General features: G+C 47.9%; 1 protein-coding gene across 3 annotated transcripts in view; it reads left to right on the forward strand.

Moving 5' to 3' along the window:
• Positions 1 to 22,862, forward strand: part of HSF5 (heat shock transcription factor 5) — a 96,905-nt gene that overhangs the window by 17,016 nt on the left and 57,027 nt on the right. The window contains exons 3-6 of one of the 3 annotated variants that reach the window (XR_010241539.1): positions 13,247 to 13,344; positions 14,866 to 15,237; positions 21,134 to 21,287; positions 22,152 to 22,240. Coding sequence is in view for 2 of the 3 variants with exons in the window: in XM_063956197.1 (XP_063812267.1) it covers positions 13,247 to 13,344; positions 14,866 to 15,237; positions 21,134 to 21,287 (624 nt within the window). In the remaining variant the exon portion in view is untranslated. The remainder of the gene's footprint in view (positions 1 to 13,246; positions 13,345 to 14,865; positions 15,238 to 21,133; positions 21,288 to 22,151; positions 22,241 to 22,862) is intronic. The other 2 variants (XM_063956197.1, XM_063956198.1) reach the window with 2 other exon arrangements.

Consider the following 22,862-nt stretch of genomic DNA (forward strand, 5'->3'; position numbering starts at 1 on the left):
GTAGCACTTGGCGCATCACAGGATCCGCCTTTGGCTACATGCTCAACATTGCTAAGTACGCTTGTGACTAAAGGGCGGATCAGCTTTTCACTCAGCTGCAACATTTGAACTGATCTATGACTAAATCTAAGTCTCACTCCCACCCGCCTAAGACTAAGTCGTCTTCTAAAAGGGCCATTACCTCCTCCCAATCCACGGCTTTAACCGACGCGTCCTCTGAGGAGGACGGTGCATATACTGACCCCGCTGACACTGACGCTGATGTTTCAGATGGGTAAGGGAAGTCATCCGTGGATGTCGCGGATTTGATTGAGGCGATTCGGCTCATTCTTCAAGTGTTTGATGATTCTGAGCCTGAAACTGTCTCCAAGAAACCGGATCGGTTTAAGCGTAAGAAGGTGGTTAAACAGGTTTTCTCTGACGTCCTAAGTGGATGCTGGGGACTCCGTCAGGACCATGGGGAATAGCGGCTCCGCAGGAGACAGGGCACAAAAGTAAAAGCTTTAGGATCAGGTGGTGTGCACTGGCTCCTCCCCCTATGACCCTCCTCCAAGCCCCAGTTAGGTTTTTGTGCCCGGCCGAGAAGGGTGCAATCTAGGTGGCTCTCCTAAAGAGCTGCTTAGAGTAAAAGTTTTGTTAGGTTTTTTATTTTCAGTGAGTCCTGCTGGCAACAGGCTCACTGCAACGAGGGACTTAGGGGAGAAGAAGTGAACTCACCTGCGTGCAGGATGGATTGGCTTCTTAGGCTACTGGACACTAGCTCCAGAGGGACGATCACAGGTACAGCCTGGATGGGTCACCGGAGCCTCAGTCTTCATGAGGTAGCGCACAGCACTGCAGCTGTGCGCCATTGCTCTCAGCACACTTCACACCAACGGTCACTGAGGGTGCAGGGCGCTTGGGGGGGCGCCCTGGGCAGCAATGAAAGTACCTATGCTGGCTAAAAATACATCACATATAGCCCCTGGGGCTATATGGATGTATTTAACCCCTGCCAGGTTGTCAGAAAAACGGGAGAAGAAGCCCGCCGAAAAGGGGGCGGGGCCTATTCTCCTCAGCACACAGCGCCATTTTCCTACACAGCTCCGCTGCTAGGAAGGCTCCCAGGCTCTCCCCTGCACTGCACTACAGAAACAGGGTTAAAACAGAGAGGGGGGGCACTTATTTGGCGATATTATTATATATTAAGATGCTATAAGGGAAAACACTTATATAAGGTTGTCCCTGTATAATATAGCGTTTTGGTGTGTGCTGGCAAACTCTCCCTCTGTCTCCCCAAAGGGCTAGTGGGGTCCTGTCCTCTATCAGAGCATTCCCTGTGTGTGTGCTGTGTGTCGGTACGTGTGTGTCGACATGTATGAGGACGATGTTGGTGAGGAGGCGGAGCAATTGCCTGTAATGGTGATGTCACTCTCTAGGGAGTCGACACCGGAATGGATGGCTTATTTAGGGAATTACGTGATAATGTCAACACGCTGCAAGGTCGGTTGACGACATGAGACGGCCGGCAAACCAATTAGTACCTGTCCAGGCGTCTCAAACACCGTCAGGGGCTTTAAAACGCCCATTTACCTCAGTCGGTCGACACAGACACAGACACGGACACTGACTCCAGTGTCGACGGTGAAGAAACAAACGTATTTTCCATTTGGGCCACACGTTACATGTTAAGGGCAATGAAGGAGGTGTTACATATTTCTGATACTACAAGTACCACAAAAGAGGGTATTATGTGGGGTGTGAAAAAAGTACCTGTAGTTTTTCCTGAATCAGATAAATTAAATGAAGTGTGTGATGATGCGTGGGTTTCCCCCGATAGAAAATTATTGGCGTTATACCCTTTCCCGCCAGAAGTTAGGGCGCGTTGGGAAACACCCCTTAGGGTGGATAAGGCGCTCACACGCTTATCAAAACAAGTGGCGTTACCGTCTCCAGATACGGCCGCCCTCAAGGAGCCAGCTGATAGGAGGCTGGAAAATATCCTAAAAAGTATATACACACATACTGGTGTTATACTGCAACCAGCGATCGCCTCAGCCTGGATGTGCAGCGCTGGGGTGGCTTGGTCGGATTCCCTGACTGAAAATATTGATACCCTTGACAGGGACAGTATTTTATTGACTATAGAGCATTTAAAGGATGCATTTCTATATATGCGAGATGCACAGAGGGATATTTGCACTCTGGCATCAAGAGTAAGTGCGATGTCCATATCTGCCAGAAGATGTTTATGGACACGACAGTGGTCAGGTGATGCAGATTCCAAACGGCACATGGAAGTATTGCCGTATAAAGGGGAGGAGTTATTTGGGGTCGGTCCATCGGACCTGGTGTCCACGGCAACAGCTGGAAAATCCACCTTTTTTACCCCAAGTCACATCTCAGCAGAAAAAGACACCGTCTTTTCAGCCTCAGTCCTTTCGTCCCCATAAGGGCAAGCAGGCAAAAGGCCAGTCATATCTGCCCAGGGATAGAGGAAAGGGAAGAAGACTGCAGCAGGCAGCCCATTCCCAGGAACAGAAGCCCTCCACCGCTTTTGCCAAGTCCTCAGCATGACGCTGGGGCCGTACAAGCGGACTCAGGTGCGGTGGGGGGTCGTCTCAAGAGTTTCAGCGCGCAGTGGGCTCACTCGCAAGTGGACCCCTGGATCCTACAAGTAGTATCCCAGGGGTACAGATTGGAAATTCGAGACGTCTCCCCCTCGCAGGTTCCTGAAGTCTGCTTTACCAACGTCTCCCTCCGACAGGGAGGCAGTATTGGAAACAATTCACAAGCTGTATTCCCAGCAGGTGATAATCAAAGTACCCCTCCTACAACAAGGAAAGGGGTATTATTCCACACTATATTGTGGTACTGAAGCCAGACGGCTCGGTGAGACCTATTCTAAATCTGAAATATTTGAACACTTACATACAAAGGTTCAAATCAAGATGGAGTCACTCAGAGCAGTGATAGCGAACCAGGAAGAAGGGGACTATATGGTGTCCCTGGACATCAAGGATGCTTACCTCCATGTCCCAATTTGCCCTTCTCACCAAGGGTACCTCAGGTTCGTGGTACAAAACTGTCACTATCAGTTTCAGACGCTGCCGTTTGGATTGTCCACGGCACCCCGGGTCTTTACCAAGGTAATGGCCGAAATGATGATTCTTCTTTAAAGAAAAGGCGTCTTAATTATCCCTTACTTGGACGATCTCCTAAATAAGGGCAAGGTCCAGAGAACAGTTGGAGGTCGGAGTAGCACTATCTCAAGTAGTTCTACGACAGCACGGGTGGATTCTAAATATTCCAAAATCGCAGCTGTCTCCGACGACACGTCTGCTGTTCCTAGGGATGATTCTGGACACAGTCCAGAAAAAGGTGTTTCTCCCGGAGGAGAAAGCCAGGGAGTTATCCGAGCTAGTCAGGAACCTCCTAAAACCAGGAAAAGTGTCAGTGCATCATTGCACAAGGGTCCTGGGAAAAATGGTGGCTTCTTACGAAGCGATTCCATTCGGCAGATTTCACGCAAGAACTTTTCAGTGGGATCTGCTGGAAAAATGGTCCGGATCGCATCTTCAGATGCATCAGCGGATAACCCTGTCTCCAAGGACAAGGGTGTCTCTTCTGTGGTGGCTGCAGAGTGCTCATCTACTAAAGGGCCACAGATTCGGCATTCAGGACTGGGTCCTGGTGACCACGGATGCCAGCCTGAAAGGCTGGGGAGCAGTCACACAAGGAAAAAATTTCCAGGGAGTGTGATCAAGTCTGGAGACTTCTCTCCACATAAATATACTGGAGCTAAGAGCAATTTACAATGCTCTAAGCTTAGCAAGACCTCTGCTTCAAGGTCAGCCGGTATTGATCCAGTGGGACAACATCACGGCAGTCGCCCACGTAAACAGACAGGGCGGCACAAGAAGCAGGAGGGCAATGGCAGAAACTGCAAGGATTCTTCGCTGGGCGGAAAATCATGTGATAGCACTGTCAGCAGTGTTCATTCCGGGAGTGGACAACTGGGAAGCAGACTTCCTCAGCACGACCTCCACCCGGGAGAGTGGGGACTTCATCGGGAAGTCTTCCACATGATTGTGAACCGTTGGGAAAGACCAAAGGTGGACATGATGGCGTCCCGCCTGAACAAAAAACTGGACAGGTATTGCGCCAGGTCAAGAGACCCTCAGGCAATAGCTGTGGACGTTCTGGTAACACCGTGGGTGTACCAGTCGGTGTATGTGTTCCCTCCTCTGCTTCTCATACCTAAGGTACTGAGAATTATAAGACGTAGAGGAGTAAGAACTATACTCGTGGCTCCGGATTGGCTAAGAAGGACTTGGTACCCGGAACTTCAAGAGATGCTCACAGAGGACTCATGGCCTCTGGCGCTAAGAAGGGACTTGCTTCAGCAAGTACCATGTCTGTTCCAAGACTTACCGCGGCTGCGTTTGACGGCATGGCGGTTGAACGCCGGATCCTAAGGGAAAAAGGCATTCCGGAAGAGGTCATTCCTACCCTGGTCAAAGCCAGGAAGGAGGTGACCGCACAACATTATCACCACATGTGGCGAAAATATGTTGCGTGGTGTGAGGCCAGGAAGGCCCCACGAAGAAACTTCAACTCGGTCGATTCCTGCATTTCCTGCAAACAGGAGTGTCTATGGGCCTCAAATTGGGGTCCATTAAGGTTCAAATTTCGGCCCTGTCGATTTCCTTCCAGAAAGAATTGGCTTCAGTTCCTGAAGTCCAGAAGTTTGTCAAGGGAGTACTGCATATACAACCCCCTTTTGTGCCTCCAGTGGCACTGTGGGATCTCAACGTAGTTCTGGGATTCCTCAAATCACATTGGTTTAAACCGCTCAAATCTGTGGATTTGAAATATCTCACATGGAAAGTGACCATGATGTTGGCCCTGGCCTCGGCCAGGCGAGTGTCAGAATTGGCGGCTTTGTCTCACAAAAGCCCATATCTGATTGTCCATTCGGACAGGGCAGAGCTGCGGACTCGTCCCCAGTTTCTCCCTAAGGTGGTGTCAGCGTTTCACCTGAACCAGCTTATTGTGGTACCTGCGGCTACTAGGGACTTGGAGGACTCCAAGTTGCTAGATGTTGTCAGGGCCCTGAAAATATAGGTTTCCAGGACGGCTGGAGTCAGGAAAACTGACTTGCTGTTATCCTGTATGCACCCAACAAACTGGGTGCTCTTGCTTCTAAGCAGACGATTGCTAGTTGGATGTGTAGTACAATTCAGCTTGCACATTCTGTGGCAGGCCTGCCACAGCCAAAATATGTAAATGCCCATTCCACAAGGAAGGTGGGCTCATCTTGGGCGGCTGCCCGAGGGGTCTCGGCTTTACAACTTTGCCGAGCTGCTACTTGGTCAGGGGCACACCCTGGCTAAGGAGGACCTGGAGTTCTCTCACTCGGTGCTGCAGAGTCATCCGCACTCTCCCGCCCGTTTGGGAGCTTTGGTATAATCCCCATGGTCCTGACGGAGTCCCCAGCATCCACTTAGGACGTCAGAGAAAATAAGAATTTACTTACCGATAATTCTATTTCTCGTAGTCCGTAGTGGATGCTGGGCGCCCATCCCAAGTGCGGATTGTCTGCAATACTTGTACATAGTTATTGTTACAAAAATCGGGTTATTATTGTTGTGAGCCATCTTTTCAGAGGCTCCGCTGTTATCATGCTGTTAACTGGGTTCAGATCACAGGTTGTACAGTGTGATTGGTGTGGCTGGTATGAGTCTTACCCGGGATTCAAAATCCTTCCTTATTGTGTACGCTCGTCCGGGCACAGTATCCTAACTGAGGCTTGGAGGAGGGTCATAGGGGGAGGAGCCAGTGCACACCACCTGATCCTAAAGCTTTTACTTTTGTGCCCTGTCTCCTGCGGAGCCGCTATTCCCCATGGTCCTGACGGAGTCCCCAGCATCCACTACGGACTACGAGAAATAGAATTATCGGTAAGTAAATTCTTATTTTACCCTACTCTAAACACCTGGTTGACATACGTCAGGAATCCTGGGAAAACCTGGGGATAAAGTTTACACCGAATAAGAGACTGTTGGCTCGCTATCCTCTCTCTGCGGAAGTATGTAAAAATTGGGTTAACCCCACCGCCTGTAGATTCTAATGTGGCGCTTATGGTTGTTTCCTCTGCTCTGCCAGTAACTACCGTCACCTCTCTGAAGGAACCGACAGATAGACGTGTAGAGGGCTGTTTAAAAGCGATTTATACCCTAATGGGGCTGTGCATAGGCCAACAATTGCAGCGACTTGGGCTGCTGAAGCTGTTGAAGCGTGGGCTCAGGAACTCGAAGCGGAACTGTCTTCCGACGGTCTGAGCATGCTCGACAATGTCTCTCGTATATTGCCACGGCTTCTCTGTACCTTAAGGAGGCGGACTCCGATGCCGGGGTGCTCGCGGCCAAGGCTGCTACTGCGTCTGTCTTGGTCAGACGAATCCTTTGGTTGAGATCCTGGTCGGTGGATTTGGATTCCAAGAAAACCCTGGAGGTGCTTCCTTTCAAAGGAGACATTCTCTTTGGAGAAGACCTAAATAAGATTGTGGCTGATCTGGCTACGGCTAAAACAGCTTGCCTACCTAGTACGGCTCCTTCCACACAGAAGGGTAAAAAGTACTTTCCCTCGGCCCTTTCGTCCTTCAGGTAAAGCAAAAGGTCAGGCATACCCAAAGCAAGCTCGTGCTTCCAGACCAAACAAGCCCAGACCAAAGTGTGCCTGGGCTGCCCGTCAGCCAGCTTCCAAAACTGACAAGCCTGCCGCATGACGGGGCGGGCCTCCCTCTGGGGGATCCCAAGGTGGGGGTCCAACTTCTAGGTTTTGCCCAGGAATGGTTGAAGACCACTTCAGATGCCTGGGCGAGGGAAGTCGTCGCTCGAGGTTACGCCATACCCTTCAAGAATCGTCCCCTGCAGCGGTTTTGCCTGACAGATGTGCCTCTGGATCCGGCAAAAGCAAACACGTTGCACTCAGCGGTACATTTCCTCCTGGTCACAGGAGTGGGGGTACAGGTGCCTCTGGCTCAGAGAGGCAAGGGGTACTGTTCAACGCTGTTTCTAGTCCCGAAACCGAACGGGTCCTCACGGCTCATTCTCAATCTGAAGTCCTTGAACAAGCATGTGCGGGTCTCCAAGTTTCGTATGGAAACTCTGCGCTCTATTGTTCTGGCCATGGAGCCTGGGGACTATATGGTCTCCCTGGACATACAGAATGCCTACCTGCATATTCCTATTGCAGTTTCTCATCAACAGTACTTGCGGTTTGCGGTGGGCAACCTTCATTACCAATTTCGGGCGTTACCCTTTGGTTTGACAATGGCTCCCTGAGTTTTCACCAAAGTAATGGCGGTCATGATGGCTACACTCCTCCGTCAAGGGGTCAGGATCCTACCGCACTTGGACGATTTGTTGATCCTGGCAAATTCCCCAGAACTTCTCCTGTGTCATCTCAATCTGAAGGTCCAGTGCATGACAGCCCACTGGTGGCTGATCAACTGGAAGAAATCCTCCTTGGTTCCTGCTCGGAGCATGCTACACCTGGAAGCGTTATTGTACACTCACAGCCAACAGTTGTTCCTGTCTCAGGAGAAAGTCCTGAAGCTTCAGGACAGGATTCGATGCTTCCTATCTTGTCCGCGAGTGTCGATACATTTGGCAATGCAAGTGCTGGGTCTCATGGTGGCGGCTTTCAACATGGTGGAGTCTGCTCAGTTCCACTCTCGCCCTCTGCAGAAGTTAATTCTGACCAAGTAGGACGGCCTGCCTCACCGGATAAGCTCTCACATGATCTCATTATCTCCGGAGGTCCGCCTGTTACTGAGCTGGTGGCTACAGGACCTTCAATTGAGCAGGGGCCGTCCGTTCTGGATATCCGACTGAGTCCTCCTGACAATGGATGCCAGTCTGAGGGGTTGGGGCGCGGTGTTGGAACAACACTCTTTTCAGGCTTGGTGGACCAAGGAGAAGGCTCTACTCCCGATAAATATTCTGGAACTGCGGGCAGTGTTCAATGCGTTGACACTGGCCCAGCATCTCATACAGAACAGACCTGTTCAGGTGCAATCGGACAACGCCACCACGGTGGCGTACATAACTCATCAGGGCGGCACTCGAAGCCGCATGGCAATGAGGGAAGTATCAAGGATTCTTTAGTGGGCAGAATATCAGCAGTGTTCATTCCGGGCGTTCTGAACTGGGAGGCGGACTATCTCAGTCATCAGGACGTGCACGCCAGAGAATGGAGCCTACATCCAGAGGTGTTTCAACTTCTCGTGGACAAGTGTGGCCTCCCAGATGTGGACCTGATGGCGCCTCGACACAATCACAAGGTTCCGGTCTTCGGAGCAAGGACAAGGGATCCTCAAGCAGCGTTCGTGGATGCTCTGTCAATCCCATGGAACTTTTGGCTGCCGTACGTGTTTGCTCCGGTGTCACTCCTGCCTCGAGTAATTCGGAAGTTCAAGCAAGAAGGAGGAAACCCAAGCCGGCTTCTGCTCGGATTTACCATAGGGTCTGGCATGCTTATTTTACTTGGTGTGCGTCTTACAATCATGACGTTTTCAAGTTTAGTACAGCCAAACTATTGGCCTTTCTACAACAGGGCCTAGACTTAGGCTTGCGTCTGGCCTCCGTCAAGGTTCACATCTCTGCCTTGTCGGTTTGGTTTCAGAGAAAAATTGCTACCCTACTTGATGTCCATACATTCACTCAGGGTGTGTTGCAGATTCAGCCTCCTTATGTGCCGCCTGTGGCCCCTTGGGACTTGTCGGTGGTTTTGGAGGCCTTGCATGTGTCTCTGTTTGAGCCTCTTGCCTCTGCTGACCTTAAGTGGCTTTCCATTAAGGTTCTCTTCTTGCTGGCTATTGCTTCAGCTAGAAGGGTCTCGGACTTGGGTGCATTATCCTATAAGTCTCCCTATTTGATTATTCACCGTGAGCGGGCGGTTCTTAGAACATGGCCAGGTTATTTACCTAAGGTGGTATCTTCCTTCCACCTTAACCAGGAGATTGTGGTTCCGGCCTTTAATTCTCCTGAGTTGTCTCCCAAAGAGCAGTCTTTGGATGTGGTACGGGCTCTCTGTATATATGTAAAGAGAACTTCCTCAGTTAGGAAATCTGATTCTCTTTTTGTGTTGTTTGGTTTTCACAAACGTGGCTGGCCTACTTCCAATCAGACTCTGGCCAGATGGATTAGAATGGTGATTGCACATGCTTATGTACAGGCTGGTCGTCCAGCTCCTGCTACCATTAAGGCCCATTCTACCCGGTCGGTTGGACCTTCTTGGGCGGCCCACCGTGGTGCGACCCTTGAACAATTGTGCAAGGCGGCTACGTGGTCCTCAGGGAACACGTTTATTAGGTTCTATGCCTTCGATACCGCCGCTTCCCAGGATGCTTCCTTTGGATGCCGGGTTCTTGTGCCCGCTACAGTGTGTCCCCTGCCGTAAGGAACTGCTTTAGGACATCCCCAATGTGGAGACCAGTGTACCCCGCAGCAGAAAACGAGATTTATGGTAAGAACTTACCATTGTTAAATCTCTTTCTGCGAGGTACACTGGGCACCACAACGCGCCCACCCTGACGCACTTAGCTTCTTTGGGTTGGTATTGGCATAGCCGCTGACACCCTCTCCTGCAGTGAGTGTGTGGTGTGTTTGGCTACGAGCGGTTGTTGTCTCTGGTACCTGCTACTGCATTGGGCTGGTTAACAAAACTGAGCTCACTGGCATGGAGGCGGAGTTATAGAGGAGGCGGCGCTGTGCATCTTGGAAACAGTCAAAAGCTTTGAGCCTGTTGGTGCCTCGGATCAAGATCCTACTCTACACCCTCAATGTGAAACCTTGTGGAGCCCAGTGTACCTCACAGAAAGAGATTTAACAACAGTAAGTTCTTACCATAAATCTTGTGTTTTATATATATATATATATACAATATATATATATATATATATATATATATATATTATGTACATGTATTGTCTTGAAGTACTATATACACAGTATATTTTTGTGTTTTAATCAGTACTATATGCCTAACCTATAGGACATTTGAGGCACCTTGTGCTATGTCACCACCCATAGAAATGCTAGGTTATCAAAGTGCACTGACCTGTACAATAATGGCCCTCATTCCGAGTTGATCGGTCGCAAGGCGAATTTAGCAGAGTTACACACGCTAAGCCGCCGCCTACTGGGAGTGTATCTTAGCATCTTAAAATTGCGACCGATGTATTCGCAATATTGCGAGCACAAACTACTTAGCAGTTTTAGAGTAGCTCCAGACTTACTCTGCCTGTGCGATCAGTTCAGTGCTTGTCGTTCCTGGTTTGACGTCACAAACACACCCAGCGTTCGCCCAACCACTCCCCCGTTTCTCCGGCCACTCCTGCGTTTTTTCCGGAAACGGTAGCGTTTTCAGCCACACGCCCATAAAACGCAGTGTTTCCGCCCAGTAACACCCATTTCCTGTCAATCACATTACGTTCGCCGGAGCGATGAGAAAGCCGTGAGTAAAAATACTTTCTTCATAGCAAAGATACTTGGCGCAGTCGCAGTGCGAATATTGCGCATGCGCACTAAGCGGAATTTCACTGCGATGCGATGAAAAATACAGAGCGAACGACTCGGAATGAGGGCCAATATTCTTTAAGATTTTTTAGATTAGATTGTATGGTTTTAGATCTTGTGTATACCGTATTACTAATAACTTTAAGGTTTTCTTTGACTATAGCAGTATTGCTTGTACATATCATTGCCCAGAATATGGTTTCCTTCACAGAGGTTTTGCTTGTTTGATTACCTTCTTTAACCTTTCTGCTATTACAGTACTAATATGGTCAAACCACAGGTAACTGGGAGGAGAAGGTGTTTCCCATTGCAATCCGTAAGATCCTTGCTTTCAGTTTCTTAAGTGTGTTATGGGCCCTACTCACTTGGCGATGTGCCGCCGAGGTGCCCGGCGGCCGATGCGGCCGACGAGCGACCCGGCGGCGGGGAGGCAGTGACGGGGGGAGTGAAGTTTCTTCACTCCCCCCGTCACCCGGCTGCATTGAAGTGCAGGCAAATATGGACGAGATCGTCCATATTGGCCTGCATGCACAGCCGACGGGAGACCAGCGATGAACGAGCGCGGGGACGCGCATCGTTCATCGCTTAAGTCTCCACACTGAAAGATATGAACGAGTTCTCGTTCATTTATGAACGAGATCGTTCATATCTTTCAGAATATCGCCAAGTGTGTAGGGCCTATTAGTAATGTGAGTGATGATTGGTGACTGGGTAAAGCCTCCTTTGTTTCCTGTTACCTGTAAAACAGTTCTTATAAGTATAATGCATAAATGGAACAGTATCATAAGACACATTATTTCATTTTATATTTATGTTAACCAGCCTTAAAAGCCAATTTAAATATTATCAGTGCAGCAAACGTTAATGCATTTTCATACATATCTATGGCCATTCAGCATATTATAAACATTCAAAGGTTTAGACCAACCTATAGCAAATCTGCATTAGAATATTCTCAGTGCTTGGCCATCCTATAGCTAATAAGATTGTTAAAATGTTCTCAGGTCAGCTCGCACTTCACAGATAAATTTAAATACATTTGCAATAGAAAAAGCAGTCGCAAAATTTGTCTAAATTACTGTAATATTATATGGTTTGGGTAAGGAATCCCGGCAGTCAGAATACCGACAGCGGGATCCCGACGGTCAAAATTCCGATGAGTGGCGGTAAGTATTTTCCAGCCTATTCTTAATTCTACCCTAACCATAACCAACCCCTCCCTCAACCTAACCCTAACCTCCTCCTTCCTCAACCTAACCCTAACCTCCTCCCGTATCTTAACCCTAACCTCCCCCTTCCACAGCCTAACACTACCCACGTCCTCCCATAGCCCAACCCTAATCCCCCCACCAGCACCACACCCTAACCCTTCTAGTACTTACCTTCAGGTTCCTTCAGGATTGCGACCATCAAAATCCCTCTGTCTGTATTCTGACTGGTGGGATCCTGACCATATTCTGTATTATATGTGTTTGTGGTTTACCAGTGAATATTGTCAGTCTTAGAGGAAGATGTTTCAAACCTTCTAAATAACAGGTTTAGGTGTTGCCCATAATAACCAATGAGCTTCTACCTATTGTTTTATAGAATTTACTTGATAAATAATAGCTAGAAGCTGCTTATTGGTTGGTATGTACAATTTTGCCACTTTAGAAGGTTTGATATATGTCCCCCTTAGAATGTTGACGAGATAAGTCTTCATGAATATTTTATACTTTCCCAGCAAGAATGCTGTCACTTGGGGATACTGGACGAATTAGGAGTTTTTCCGTAGTAGGTCACTGTTTTACACACATTTATTTGTAGATAGAGCATCTTGCTCTTTGTAAATGTTAAAACAGATATATATGGGCCCCCTTCTATTACTTAGGATCCAACCCATCAGTTGCCTGGCATGTGCTCAAGATAAAATGAGCGGCGTAATGTATACGGATAAAATGAGCGGCGTAATGTATACATGTAGGATGTGCTTGATTCAGCTTGAGAGTTACTCAGAATATAGCATCATTCTCTGATTCCAATGGCTAGCTCCCTACATCGTAGCTTCCTTGCATAGTGAGCATGACAAAGTATGCCGCATGGGACCAGCGTAAAGCTGTATGCTGCTAACTCTAAAACCAAGTCAAGGCACTTGTTTACAGTGCAAAAACTTTGTTCTGTGATCTCTCCTGATTGGAGGGAAAATAGCAACAGTAAAAAAAAATGACTTGCAAAAGAATGTATCCAGAAAGTAAGAGGTCCTATAATGAGTTCTAAGTGGCTGCCATTTGTTCACCAAATCTCATTACATGAATCTCAGACTAATGCTGTGTACACACTACCCGATAAGTGGCGCAGATCCGATAAAGGCATCTATCCGACAGAGCGATTATCGGATCAGTGTGCAGCCATACACAGTGAGCAATTTCTTGCTTAGTATGTACTATCTTCAGCAGGGTCAGGAAGGAAAAAGCTTGTGCATAACACGCTATCGTGACCTAACTATCTGACCATTGCAAGAGCATCTGAAGCTGTAATTGGCTGACACTCCCGCTTAGATACTGCCCACTTATCGGACAGTGTGTACCCAGCTTTGCTTTCAAATGTTTTTTTCACAAAAACGTATATATTTAGAGGTCCCCGAATTTAATATATTAGATTGGGTCAGTTGTCTACAGCTCATTTATGTTATTTTTACCTAGCTGTCCTCCCGTGCTGCACATCACAAGCTCACATGGAATGTTTGGTCAGCTGCTCCGGTTCTGCTTTGCCCTCATACCAGCATTGTAGCTATTTTCAGGTTAGTACAATTTAAGGGGGGTACACACAGGGAGGTGTGTGCTGAGTGATCTATCACAGACCGCTTAGCACACATCTCTCCCCCCGCTCAGCACACAGCGAGATCGAACACAAGTGAGCAATGTACTAGATTGTGCCGGCATGTAGACCAGTGTAGTACCGGCGATAGCGCCGCGCGGGGCCGCACATAGCTATCGCTATGGGGCATACAATTGCATACACATTAACAGCATATATGCAAAAACGAAGAACATCGAGGTTAAGGGTAGGCCTATGGCTATGGAGACTGGACACAACAGTAGCGATGCAGGCACCATGTTTTTGCACATACAAGCTTGAGGCTGATGGCAAATACCCTCAAAAATGGCAAGCCTGCGTTTTTGCAACCAATACCCATTAACACCTTAAAATGGTCACTTCCTGTCAATCACTTTGCCATGAAATCCTCATTGCGAGCAGAGTCGCAGCGGCACCTTGACTCATGCGCAGTGCGATCGCAGCACATGCGTGGTCTGTTGATAATCACTCACTTTCGTAAACATCAGCCATAGTGTCCAAAATCTATTAGACCACAGGTTCTCAAACTCGGTCCTCGGGGGCCCACACAGTGCATGTTTTGCAGGTCTCCTCACAAAATCACAAGTGAAATAATTAGCTTCACCTGTGGACCTTTTAAAATGGGGCAGTGAGTAATTAATACACCTGTGCACTTGCTGGGTTACCTGCAAAACATGCACTGTGTGGGGTCCTGAGGACCGAGTTTGAGAACCCCTGTATTAGACCTTTGGTTCAGAACCCCTGGGATATGCCCTTAATGATTAATTAGGGACTAAGACGTTTTTAATTAGCTTCATTTTGCTAACAATGCCATTTTTGGGGTGATATTCTGCAAAGTGCTGAATAGTGGGTTTATTGATATGGGTCAGGTATATGGGGGTGTTGTATTGATGGTACAGCTGTTTTTAGGCTTGCATGCGGGAGTTAAAGGTGTTTTTTTAACATTTTTTTTTTAAAAAGTGGCTTAAATGACACAAACATTATTTGTGTTTATATGATACACACCTGCTTACTATCATTTTTTATGTGTTATTTAGGCAAAAATCAGCCATTTGACACCTTTTAAGAGCCCCCATTACTTGCTTTTTGCCACTGATATACTGTTTATCCAATGTTAGTTTGCACTTTTTGCGGTAAAGACTTCTCCATTTTACCACACACTTAGCGCAGCTAATATGGAAAATTACAATGCAACATCGGTCTTACAATTGAATTGTGCAGTAATTTATAGCACACATAGCTGTGCTAAGTAGAATTACAGCGGGTTAGGGACGTTAATTCAAGCCGGGGTCAACATAGATTTTATTGAGGCTATATATGAGAATTAACGATACTGCCAAGTCATTTACATGTAGACAACTGCAATATGGAATGGAAGGGTTTATTATCCACTTCATTTTTACATTTTATCATAGTTTTATGGTGTAATACAGGTAAGCAGTATTCTCTTTATTATTTTGTGTAGAGCCCTCCTCCAATGCAGTCTTCCTTCCCTATGGAGGTGTTCCTTCGAAACTGGCCATCTAGTGATTCCGATGAGTCCAAAAAAGAAGAGATGAATTTGGAGTCTGTTTTTCAGTTTGTGGATGAGCTGCAATCTTCCCCCCTACTGGAAATGGTGAAGCTAGATGCTGAAGAAGATCAAATACAGTCATCGCCTTTACAAAATCAGAGTGCAACAGTGACACTTTTCCCAGAGAACGATGACAGTTCTAGTGGTCAGACTAATCACTTGGAATCCTTGGAGCCTGTAAATACGGGTCTTACCCCCTATGACTTGGGGTCCAACCAGTCCATTGCTTGCCATGTGCCCCAAGCTTCAAACAATCCCACTGCAGTAAGTAACATGTTTCCTCCTGTCATCTATACTGGCCTGAAAAATAAATACATTATGTGAACTTTAGAAAAAAAATATTTCTCATACGTCCTAGAGGATGCTGGGGTCACATCAAGAACCATGGGGTATAGACGGGATCCGCAGTAGACATGGGCACTTTAAGACTTTCAAAGGGTGTGAACTGGCTCCTCCCTCTGCGCCCCTCCTCCAGACTCCAGTTTAGAATCTGTGCCCAGGCAGATTGGATGCACTCTGAGGAGCTCAACTCAGTTTCTCTGAAAAGACTTTATGTTAGGTTTTTTATTTTCAGGGAGCACTGCTGGCAACAGTCTCTCTGCTTCGTGGGACTTAGGTGAGAGAAGTCAGACCTACTTCTGTGAGTTTCAAGGCACTGCTTCTTTGGCTACAGGACACCACTAGCTCCTGAGGGTTTGATCACCAGGTACGCCTAGGGTCTCATTCCCAGAGCCGGCTGTCACCCCCATTGCAGAGCCAGATGTCAGAAGACAGGTGAGTAGAAGAAGAAAAGAAGACTTCAGTGACGGCTTTGAGGTACTGCACAGCGATCGCACTGCGCGCCATGCTCCCACACACAGCGGCATTACAGGGTGCGGGGGGGGGCGCCCTGGGCAGCATATTAAACCTCTAGAACTAACTGGCAAGAGTGGACATAGTGCCAAGGCATTGTCTGGACCCCCGCCAGTATAAAAAATTTATTTAAAAAGAGCGGGTCTGAAGCGCGCCATTATGGGGGCGGAGCTTAGCCCTCACAGCACACAGCCCGGCGCCATTTTCTCTACACAAGGCTGCAGAGACGCTGGTCCTTCCCCACGCTGCTGCATAAGTATCAAGGTGAAAAACGTGTGGGGAGGGGGGGGGGCATAGTTATTTTGGTGCATTATATGTACATTATATAAGCGCTGCAGGTCTGGGGCATTTTCTGTGGTGTTTCAGACCGGGATTGAGCGCTGGGGTGTGAGATGGCAATAACTCCCTCTGTGTCTCTCTGACAGGCTTTACTGTGGGTCTGTCCCCTATAGGCCCAGTGTGTCTGCGTATGTTGGGTGCACGTGTGTCGGCATGTCTGAGGCGGAGTGCTCTTCCCAGGAGGAGACTGTATTAGGGACACAAACAGCTGTGGGAGTGACCCTGTCGGCACCGCCGACACCTGATTGGGTGAATGTTTTGAGTTCTTTGAATGCTAATGTGGCTTTGATAAATAAGAGATTGGATAAATCTGAGTCTCAGAACCAGGCATGGAAGAAATCCGTAGAGGATGTATTGTTTCAAGTCCAGACCCCCTCGGGGTCACAAAAGCGTTCATTTGCCCAACTGGCAGACACGGATACCGACACGGACACTGACTCAAGTGTCGACTATAGTGAGGCCAGATTAGATCCAAAACTGGCAAAGAGCATTCAGTACATGATTGTGGCAATAAAAGACGTATTACATATCACTAAGGACCCTACTGTTCCTGATACTAGGGTCTGTATGTATAAAGGAAAGAAACCTGAGGTAACGTTTCCTCCCTCTCATGAACTGAACACACTTTGTGAAAAGGTTTGGGAAAATCCTGACAAAAAGTTTCAGATTCCCAAAAGTGGTGTATCCGTTTCCCTCTGGGGATAGGGAAAAATGGGAGTCACCCCCCATTGTGGGCAAAGCTTTATTACGGCTGTCCAAAAAGGTGGCTCTTCCGTCCCCTGACATGGCAGCCCTAAAGGATCCTGCGGATCGTAGGCAGGAAAATACAGTGAAATCCATCTATGTCACCACGGGTACGCTACTCAGACCAGCCATTGCATCTGCGTGGGTGAGTAGTGCTATCGAAAAATGGGCAGATAACTTGTCATCTGAAATAGATACCCTGGATAGGGATAGCATTCTTTTGACACTGGGTTATATGAGGGACGCTGCAGTCTACCTAAAGGAAACTGCGAGGGATATTGGCCTCTTGGGATCAAGGGCCAATGCCATGGCAGTCTCAGCTAGGAGAGCATTATAGATTCATCAATGGAATGCTGATGCTGACTCTAAGAAAGCTATGGAGTCTCTACCGTATAAAGGTGGTGTATTGTTTGGTGACGGCCTCGCTGACTTGGTATCGACGGCTACCGCGGGTAAGTCATCATTTTTACCTTATGTGCCTGTACCACAAAAGAAAGCACACCATTATCAGATGCAGTCCTTTCGGCGCAGTAAATACAGAAAGGGCCGAGGGTCTTCCTTCCTTGCTACTAGAGGAAAGGGAAGGGGTTAACGATCACCGGCCGTGGCCGGTTTACAGGAGCAGAAGACCTCTCTGGCTTCTGCCAAATCCACCGCATGACGCTGGGGCTCCTCTGGGAGTCCGCACCGGTGGGGGCACGTCTCAAGCTCTTCAGTCAGTTCTGGGCTCGTTTGGCCCTGGACCCATGGGTTTTAGAAATAGTGTCCCAGGGGTACAGACTGTAGTTTCAAGACGTTCCCCCTCACCGGTTTTTCAAATCGGCCTTACTAGCATCTCTTCCGGACAGGGAGGTGGTATGCACAGCAATACAAAAATTGTGTCACAATCAAGTCATTGTCAAGGTTCCCCCGTCACAACAGGGAGAAGGCTTTTATTCCAGCCTGTTCGTGGTCCCGAAGCCTGACTGCTCAGTCAGACCAATCCTGAACCTCAAATCCCTCAATTTCTACCTAAAAAAATTCAAATTCAAGATGGAAATTCTCCGGGGAGTGATCTCCAGTCTGGAGGAGGGGGATTTTATTGTGTCGGTAGACATAAAGGATGCCTACTTACATGTTCCCATTTATCCTCCACATCAGGCTTACCTGAGGTTTGCGGTTCAGGATTGTCATTACCAATTTCAGACGTTGCCGTTTGGTCTGTCCACAGCTCCGAGGGTTTTCACCAAAGTAATGGCCGAAATGATGGTTCTCCTGTGCAAGCAAGGAGTCACAATTATCCCGTACTTGGACGATCTCCTGATAAAGGCGAGATCTAGGGACCAATTACTGCAGAACATTACGCTCTCCCTGACAATTCTGCAGCAACATGGTTGGCTCCTAAACTGGCCAAAATCACAGTTGGTTCCGACGAGACGGCTGTCGTTTTTGGGAATGATTCTGGACACAGAATTACAGAGAGTTTTTCTTCCAGGGGAAAAGGCTCTGGAAATTCAGAACCTAGTCAAACAAATTCTGAAACCAGCAAGAGTATCGATCCATCAATGCACTCGGTTGCTAGGGAAGATAGTGGCGGCCTACGAGGCCATTCAGTTTGGCAGGTTCCATGCCAGAGTGTTTCAGTGGGACCTGTTGGACAAGTGGTCCGGGTCCCATCTGCACATGCACCGAAAGATAATCCTTTCTTCCAAGACCAGAATCTCACTCCTGTGGTGGCTGCACAGCTCTCACCTCCTAGAGAGACGCAGGTTCGGGATCCAGGACTGGATCCTAGTGACCACGGATGCGAGTCTCCGAGGCTGGGGAGCAGTCACGCAGGGGGAAAGCTTCCAGGGAAGATGGTCAAGCCAGGAAATTTGTCTACACATAAACGTTCTGGAGTTAAGGGCCATTTACAATGGCCTTCTAGAAGCGGAACATCTTCTTCGATATCGGCCCGTCTTGATTCAGTCGGACAACATAACAGCAATAGCGTACATAAACCACCAGGGCGGAACAAAGAGCAGAGCGGCAATGGCAGAGGCCACAAAGGTTCTCCGCTGGGCGGAAAGGCATGCAAGCGCTCTGTCAGCGATCTTCATTCCAGGAGTAGACAACTGGGAAGCAGACTTCCTCAGCAGACACGATCTCCATCCAGGAGAGTGGGGTCTTCATCAAGAGGTCTTTGCAGAAGTGATAAGTCTTTGGGGAATCCCTCAAATAGACATGATGGCGTCTCGCCTCAACAAGAAACTTCAGAGATATTGTTCCAGGTCGAGAGACCCTCAAGCAATAGCAGTGGACGCCCTGGTGACACCATGGGTGTTTCAGTGGGTGTATGTGTTTCCTCCGCTTCCACTCATTCCAAAAGTGATAAAGATCATAAGAAGAACAAAGGTTCAAGCAATCCTCATTGTTTCAGACTGGCCAAGGAGGGCTTGGTATCCAGATCTTCAGGAATTACTCATAGGAGATCCCTGGCCTCTTCCTCTGAGGGAGGATCTGTTACAGCAGGGGCCGTGCGTGTTTCAAGACTTACCGCAACTTCATTTGACGGCTTGGCGGTTGAACGCCGCATCCTAGCCCGTAAGGGTGTTCCCAAGGAAGTCATCCCCACTCTTATTCAGGCCAGAAAAGGAGTAACGTCTAAACATTACCACCGTATTTGGAGAAAATAAGTGTCTTGGTGTGAATCCAGGAAGGCTCCTACGGAAGAATTTCAGTTAGGACGTTTTCTCCATTTTCTACAAGCTGGTGTGGATGCAGGCCTAAAGTTGGGCTCAATTAAAGTTCAAATTTCAGCCTTATCGGTTTTCTTCCAAAAACAATTAGCCTCCCTTCCAGAAGTTCAGACTTTCGTGAAAGGCGTGTTGCGCATCCAACCTCCCTTTGTGCCCCCAGTGGCACCGTGGGATCTTAACGTGGTGTTGCAGTTCCTGCAATCTCATTGGTTTGAACCTTTACAGAAGGTAGAGTTGAAATTCCTCACTTGGAAAGTGGTCATGCTGTTGTCCTTGGCATCCGCAAGGCGGGTGTCTGAATTAGCGGCCTTGACTCACAAGAGCCCTTATTTGATCTTCCATGAAGATAGAGCAGAGTTGAGGACTCGTCAGCAATTTCTGCCTATAGTGGTTTCGTCGTTCTACTTGAACCAACCTATTGTGGTACCAGTGGCTGCTGACTCCTTGCTGGAATCAAAGTTTCTCGATGTAGTCAGAGCTTTGAAAATTTATGTCGCCAGAACGGCTCAGTTTAGGAAAACGGAGGCTCTGTTTGTCCTGTATGCTCACAACAAGATTGGGGCTCATGCTTCCAAGCAGACTATTGCGCGCTATATCTGTCATACGATTCAGCAGGCTCATTCTACGGCTGGATTGCCGTTACCGAATCGGTGAAGGCCCATTTTACCAGAAAGGTGGGCTCGTCCTGGGCGGCTGCCCGGGGGGTCTCGGCATTACAACTTTGCCGAACGGCTACGTGGTCGGGATCAAACACCTTTGCGAAGTTCTACAAGTTTGATACCTGGCTGATGAGGACCTCATGTTTGGTCAATCGGTGCTGCAGAGTCATCCGCACTCTCCCGCCCATTCTAGAGCTTTGGTATAACCCCATGTTTCTTGATGTGACCCCAGCATCCTCTAGGACGTATGAGAAAATAGGATTTTAATACCTACCGGTAAATCATTTTCTCTTAGTCCGTAGAGGATGCTGGGCGCCCGTCCCAGTGCGTACTGTATCTGCAGTTTTTTGTTACGTTTCAATACATGTTGTGTTACGTTTTTGGTCAGCTGACGTTGTTCATGCCGTTGACTTGCGTTATGTTGAATGTCATGTTGTACGGCATGCTTGAGGTGTGAGCTGGTATGTATCTCACCTTAGTTTAACAATAAATCCTTTTCCTCTAAAAGTCCGTCTCCCTGGGCACAGTTCCTATAACTGGAGTCTCGAGGAGGGGCATAGAGGGAGGAGCCAGTTCACACCCTTTGAAAGTCTTAAAGTGCCCATGTCTCCTGCGGATCCCGTCTATACCCCATGGTTCTTGATGTGACCCCAGCATCCTCTACGGACTAAGAGAAAAGAATTTACCGGTAGGTATTAAAATCCTATTATTTCTCTCAAACTTTTTAAACTGTAGAAAAAACTTTATTTGTTTCAGGCATATGTTGATGACATATCTGTTTGCAAAACTCTTTATCATTTCTGTCTCATATTCTAAGATAATGGGGATTTTTTTTGCAATCTGTAGGATGACATGGATACTTCCTCCAATGTATCAGATAAAACCCTGGCTATTGAGCAAATGAAATTGCTAGTTTCTGATGTTCCTTCTGTGACTAAATTAGTGCAACAGGAAGACTTGGCAGAAACAAGAGGAGTGTCAAAAGTGAACAAGCCTTCCGGTAAATATAAATGTTTGTCAATGACACAAGTATCTATCTATCTATCTATCTATCTATCTATCTATCTATCTATCTATCTATCTATCTATCTATCTATCTATCTATCTATCTATGAAATAATATTATGCGCTCTTATTGTAAGTCTACTGTTCTATTGCTTATTTTTCTCTTACATCCTAGAGGATGCTGGGGACTCCGTAAGGACCATGGGGTATAGACGGGCTCCGCAGGAGATAGGGCACCTAAAAAAGAACTTTGACTATGGGTGTGCACTGGCTCCTCCCTCTATGCCCCTCCTCCAGACCTCAGTTAGATCTTGTGCCCAGAGGAGAATGGGTGCACTGCAGAGAGCTCTCCAGAGTTTTCTGTGGAAAAAGAATTTTGTTAGGTTTTTTATTTTCAGGGAGTCCTGTTGGCAACAGGCTCCCTGCATCGTGGGACCAAGGAGAGAGAAGCAGAGCTGGCTTGTCAAGTTGGGCTCTGTTTCTAAGGCTACTGGACACCATTAGCTCCAGAGGGAGTCGGAACACAGGTCTCACCTGGGGTTCGTCCCGGAGCCGCGCCGCCGTCCTCCTCACAGATGCCGAAGATAGAAGCCGGGTGAGTATGAGAAGGCAGAAGACATCATAGGCGGCAGAAGACATCAGATCTTCATGAGCACCATTGCTCCCATTCACACACACAGAGCAGCACTGAAGGGTGCAGGGCGCAGGGGGGGCGCCCTGGGCAGCAATAAACCTCACATTTGGGCACTGACAAGGTAGATTAGGCTGCTGGGCAGTAATTCTACGATCCCCCGCCATTTTCTATAAAAAAATCACCGGTACCGATCCCCAGCACTAACCAGCGCCATTTTCTCCACAGAAGCTGCATGAGGAAAACGCTGGCTCCCTGGTCTCTCCCCTGCTGAACATTCAGGCTGGAAAAAAGAGGAGGGGGGCATTTTGAGCGCAGTGAGTGGGAATCTGGTCATTTTATATATATATAAAAGCGCTATCTGGTCATATTTTTCCAGTGTTATTAAGCGCTGGTGTGTGCTGGCATACTCTCTCTCTCTGTCTCTCCTAAGGGCCTGGTTGGGGTTTTGTCCCCTTATAGGTTAATCCCTGTGTGTGTGGGGTGTCGGTATGTGGTGTCGACATGTCTGAAGCGGAAGGCTTTTCCAAGAAGGAGGTGGAGCAAATGAGTGGTGTGTCCCCGTCGGTTGTGCCGACTCCAGATTGGATGGACATGTGGCATACTTTGAATGCAAGTGTGGCATCTTTACATAAAAGGCTTGATAAGGCTGATTTAGGGGGGCATCAGGGGGTCAATCCTCAGATTGGACCGACTCACAGGGCCCGTCGGGGTCTCATAAGCGTCCCTTAACACAAGACACTACTACCGACACGGATTCTGATTCCAGTGTCGACTATGACGAAGTAAAATTGCACCCTAGCGTGACTAAAACCATTCAGTGTATGGCAATAAGGGATGTGTTGCATATTGTGGATGAACCCTCTGTCCCCAACACAAGGGTACACATGTTTAAGGAAAAGAAACATTATTAACTTTCCCACATCTCATGAATTAAAT

Source organism: Pseudophryne corroboree, chromosome 2 (assembly GCF_028390025.1).
Source record: "Pseudophryne corroboree isolate aPseCor3 chromosome 2, aPseCor3.hap2, whole genome shotgun sequence".
Lineage (NCBI taxonomy): Eukaryota > Metazoa > Chordata > Amphibia > Anura > Myobatrachidae > Pseudophryne > Pseudophryne corroboree.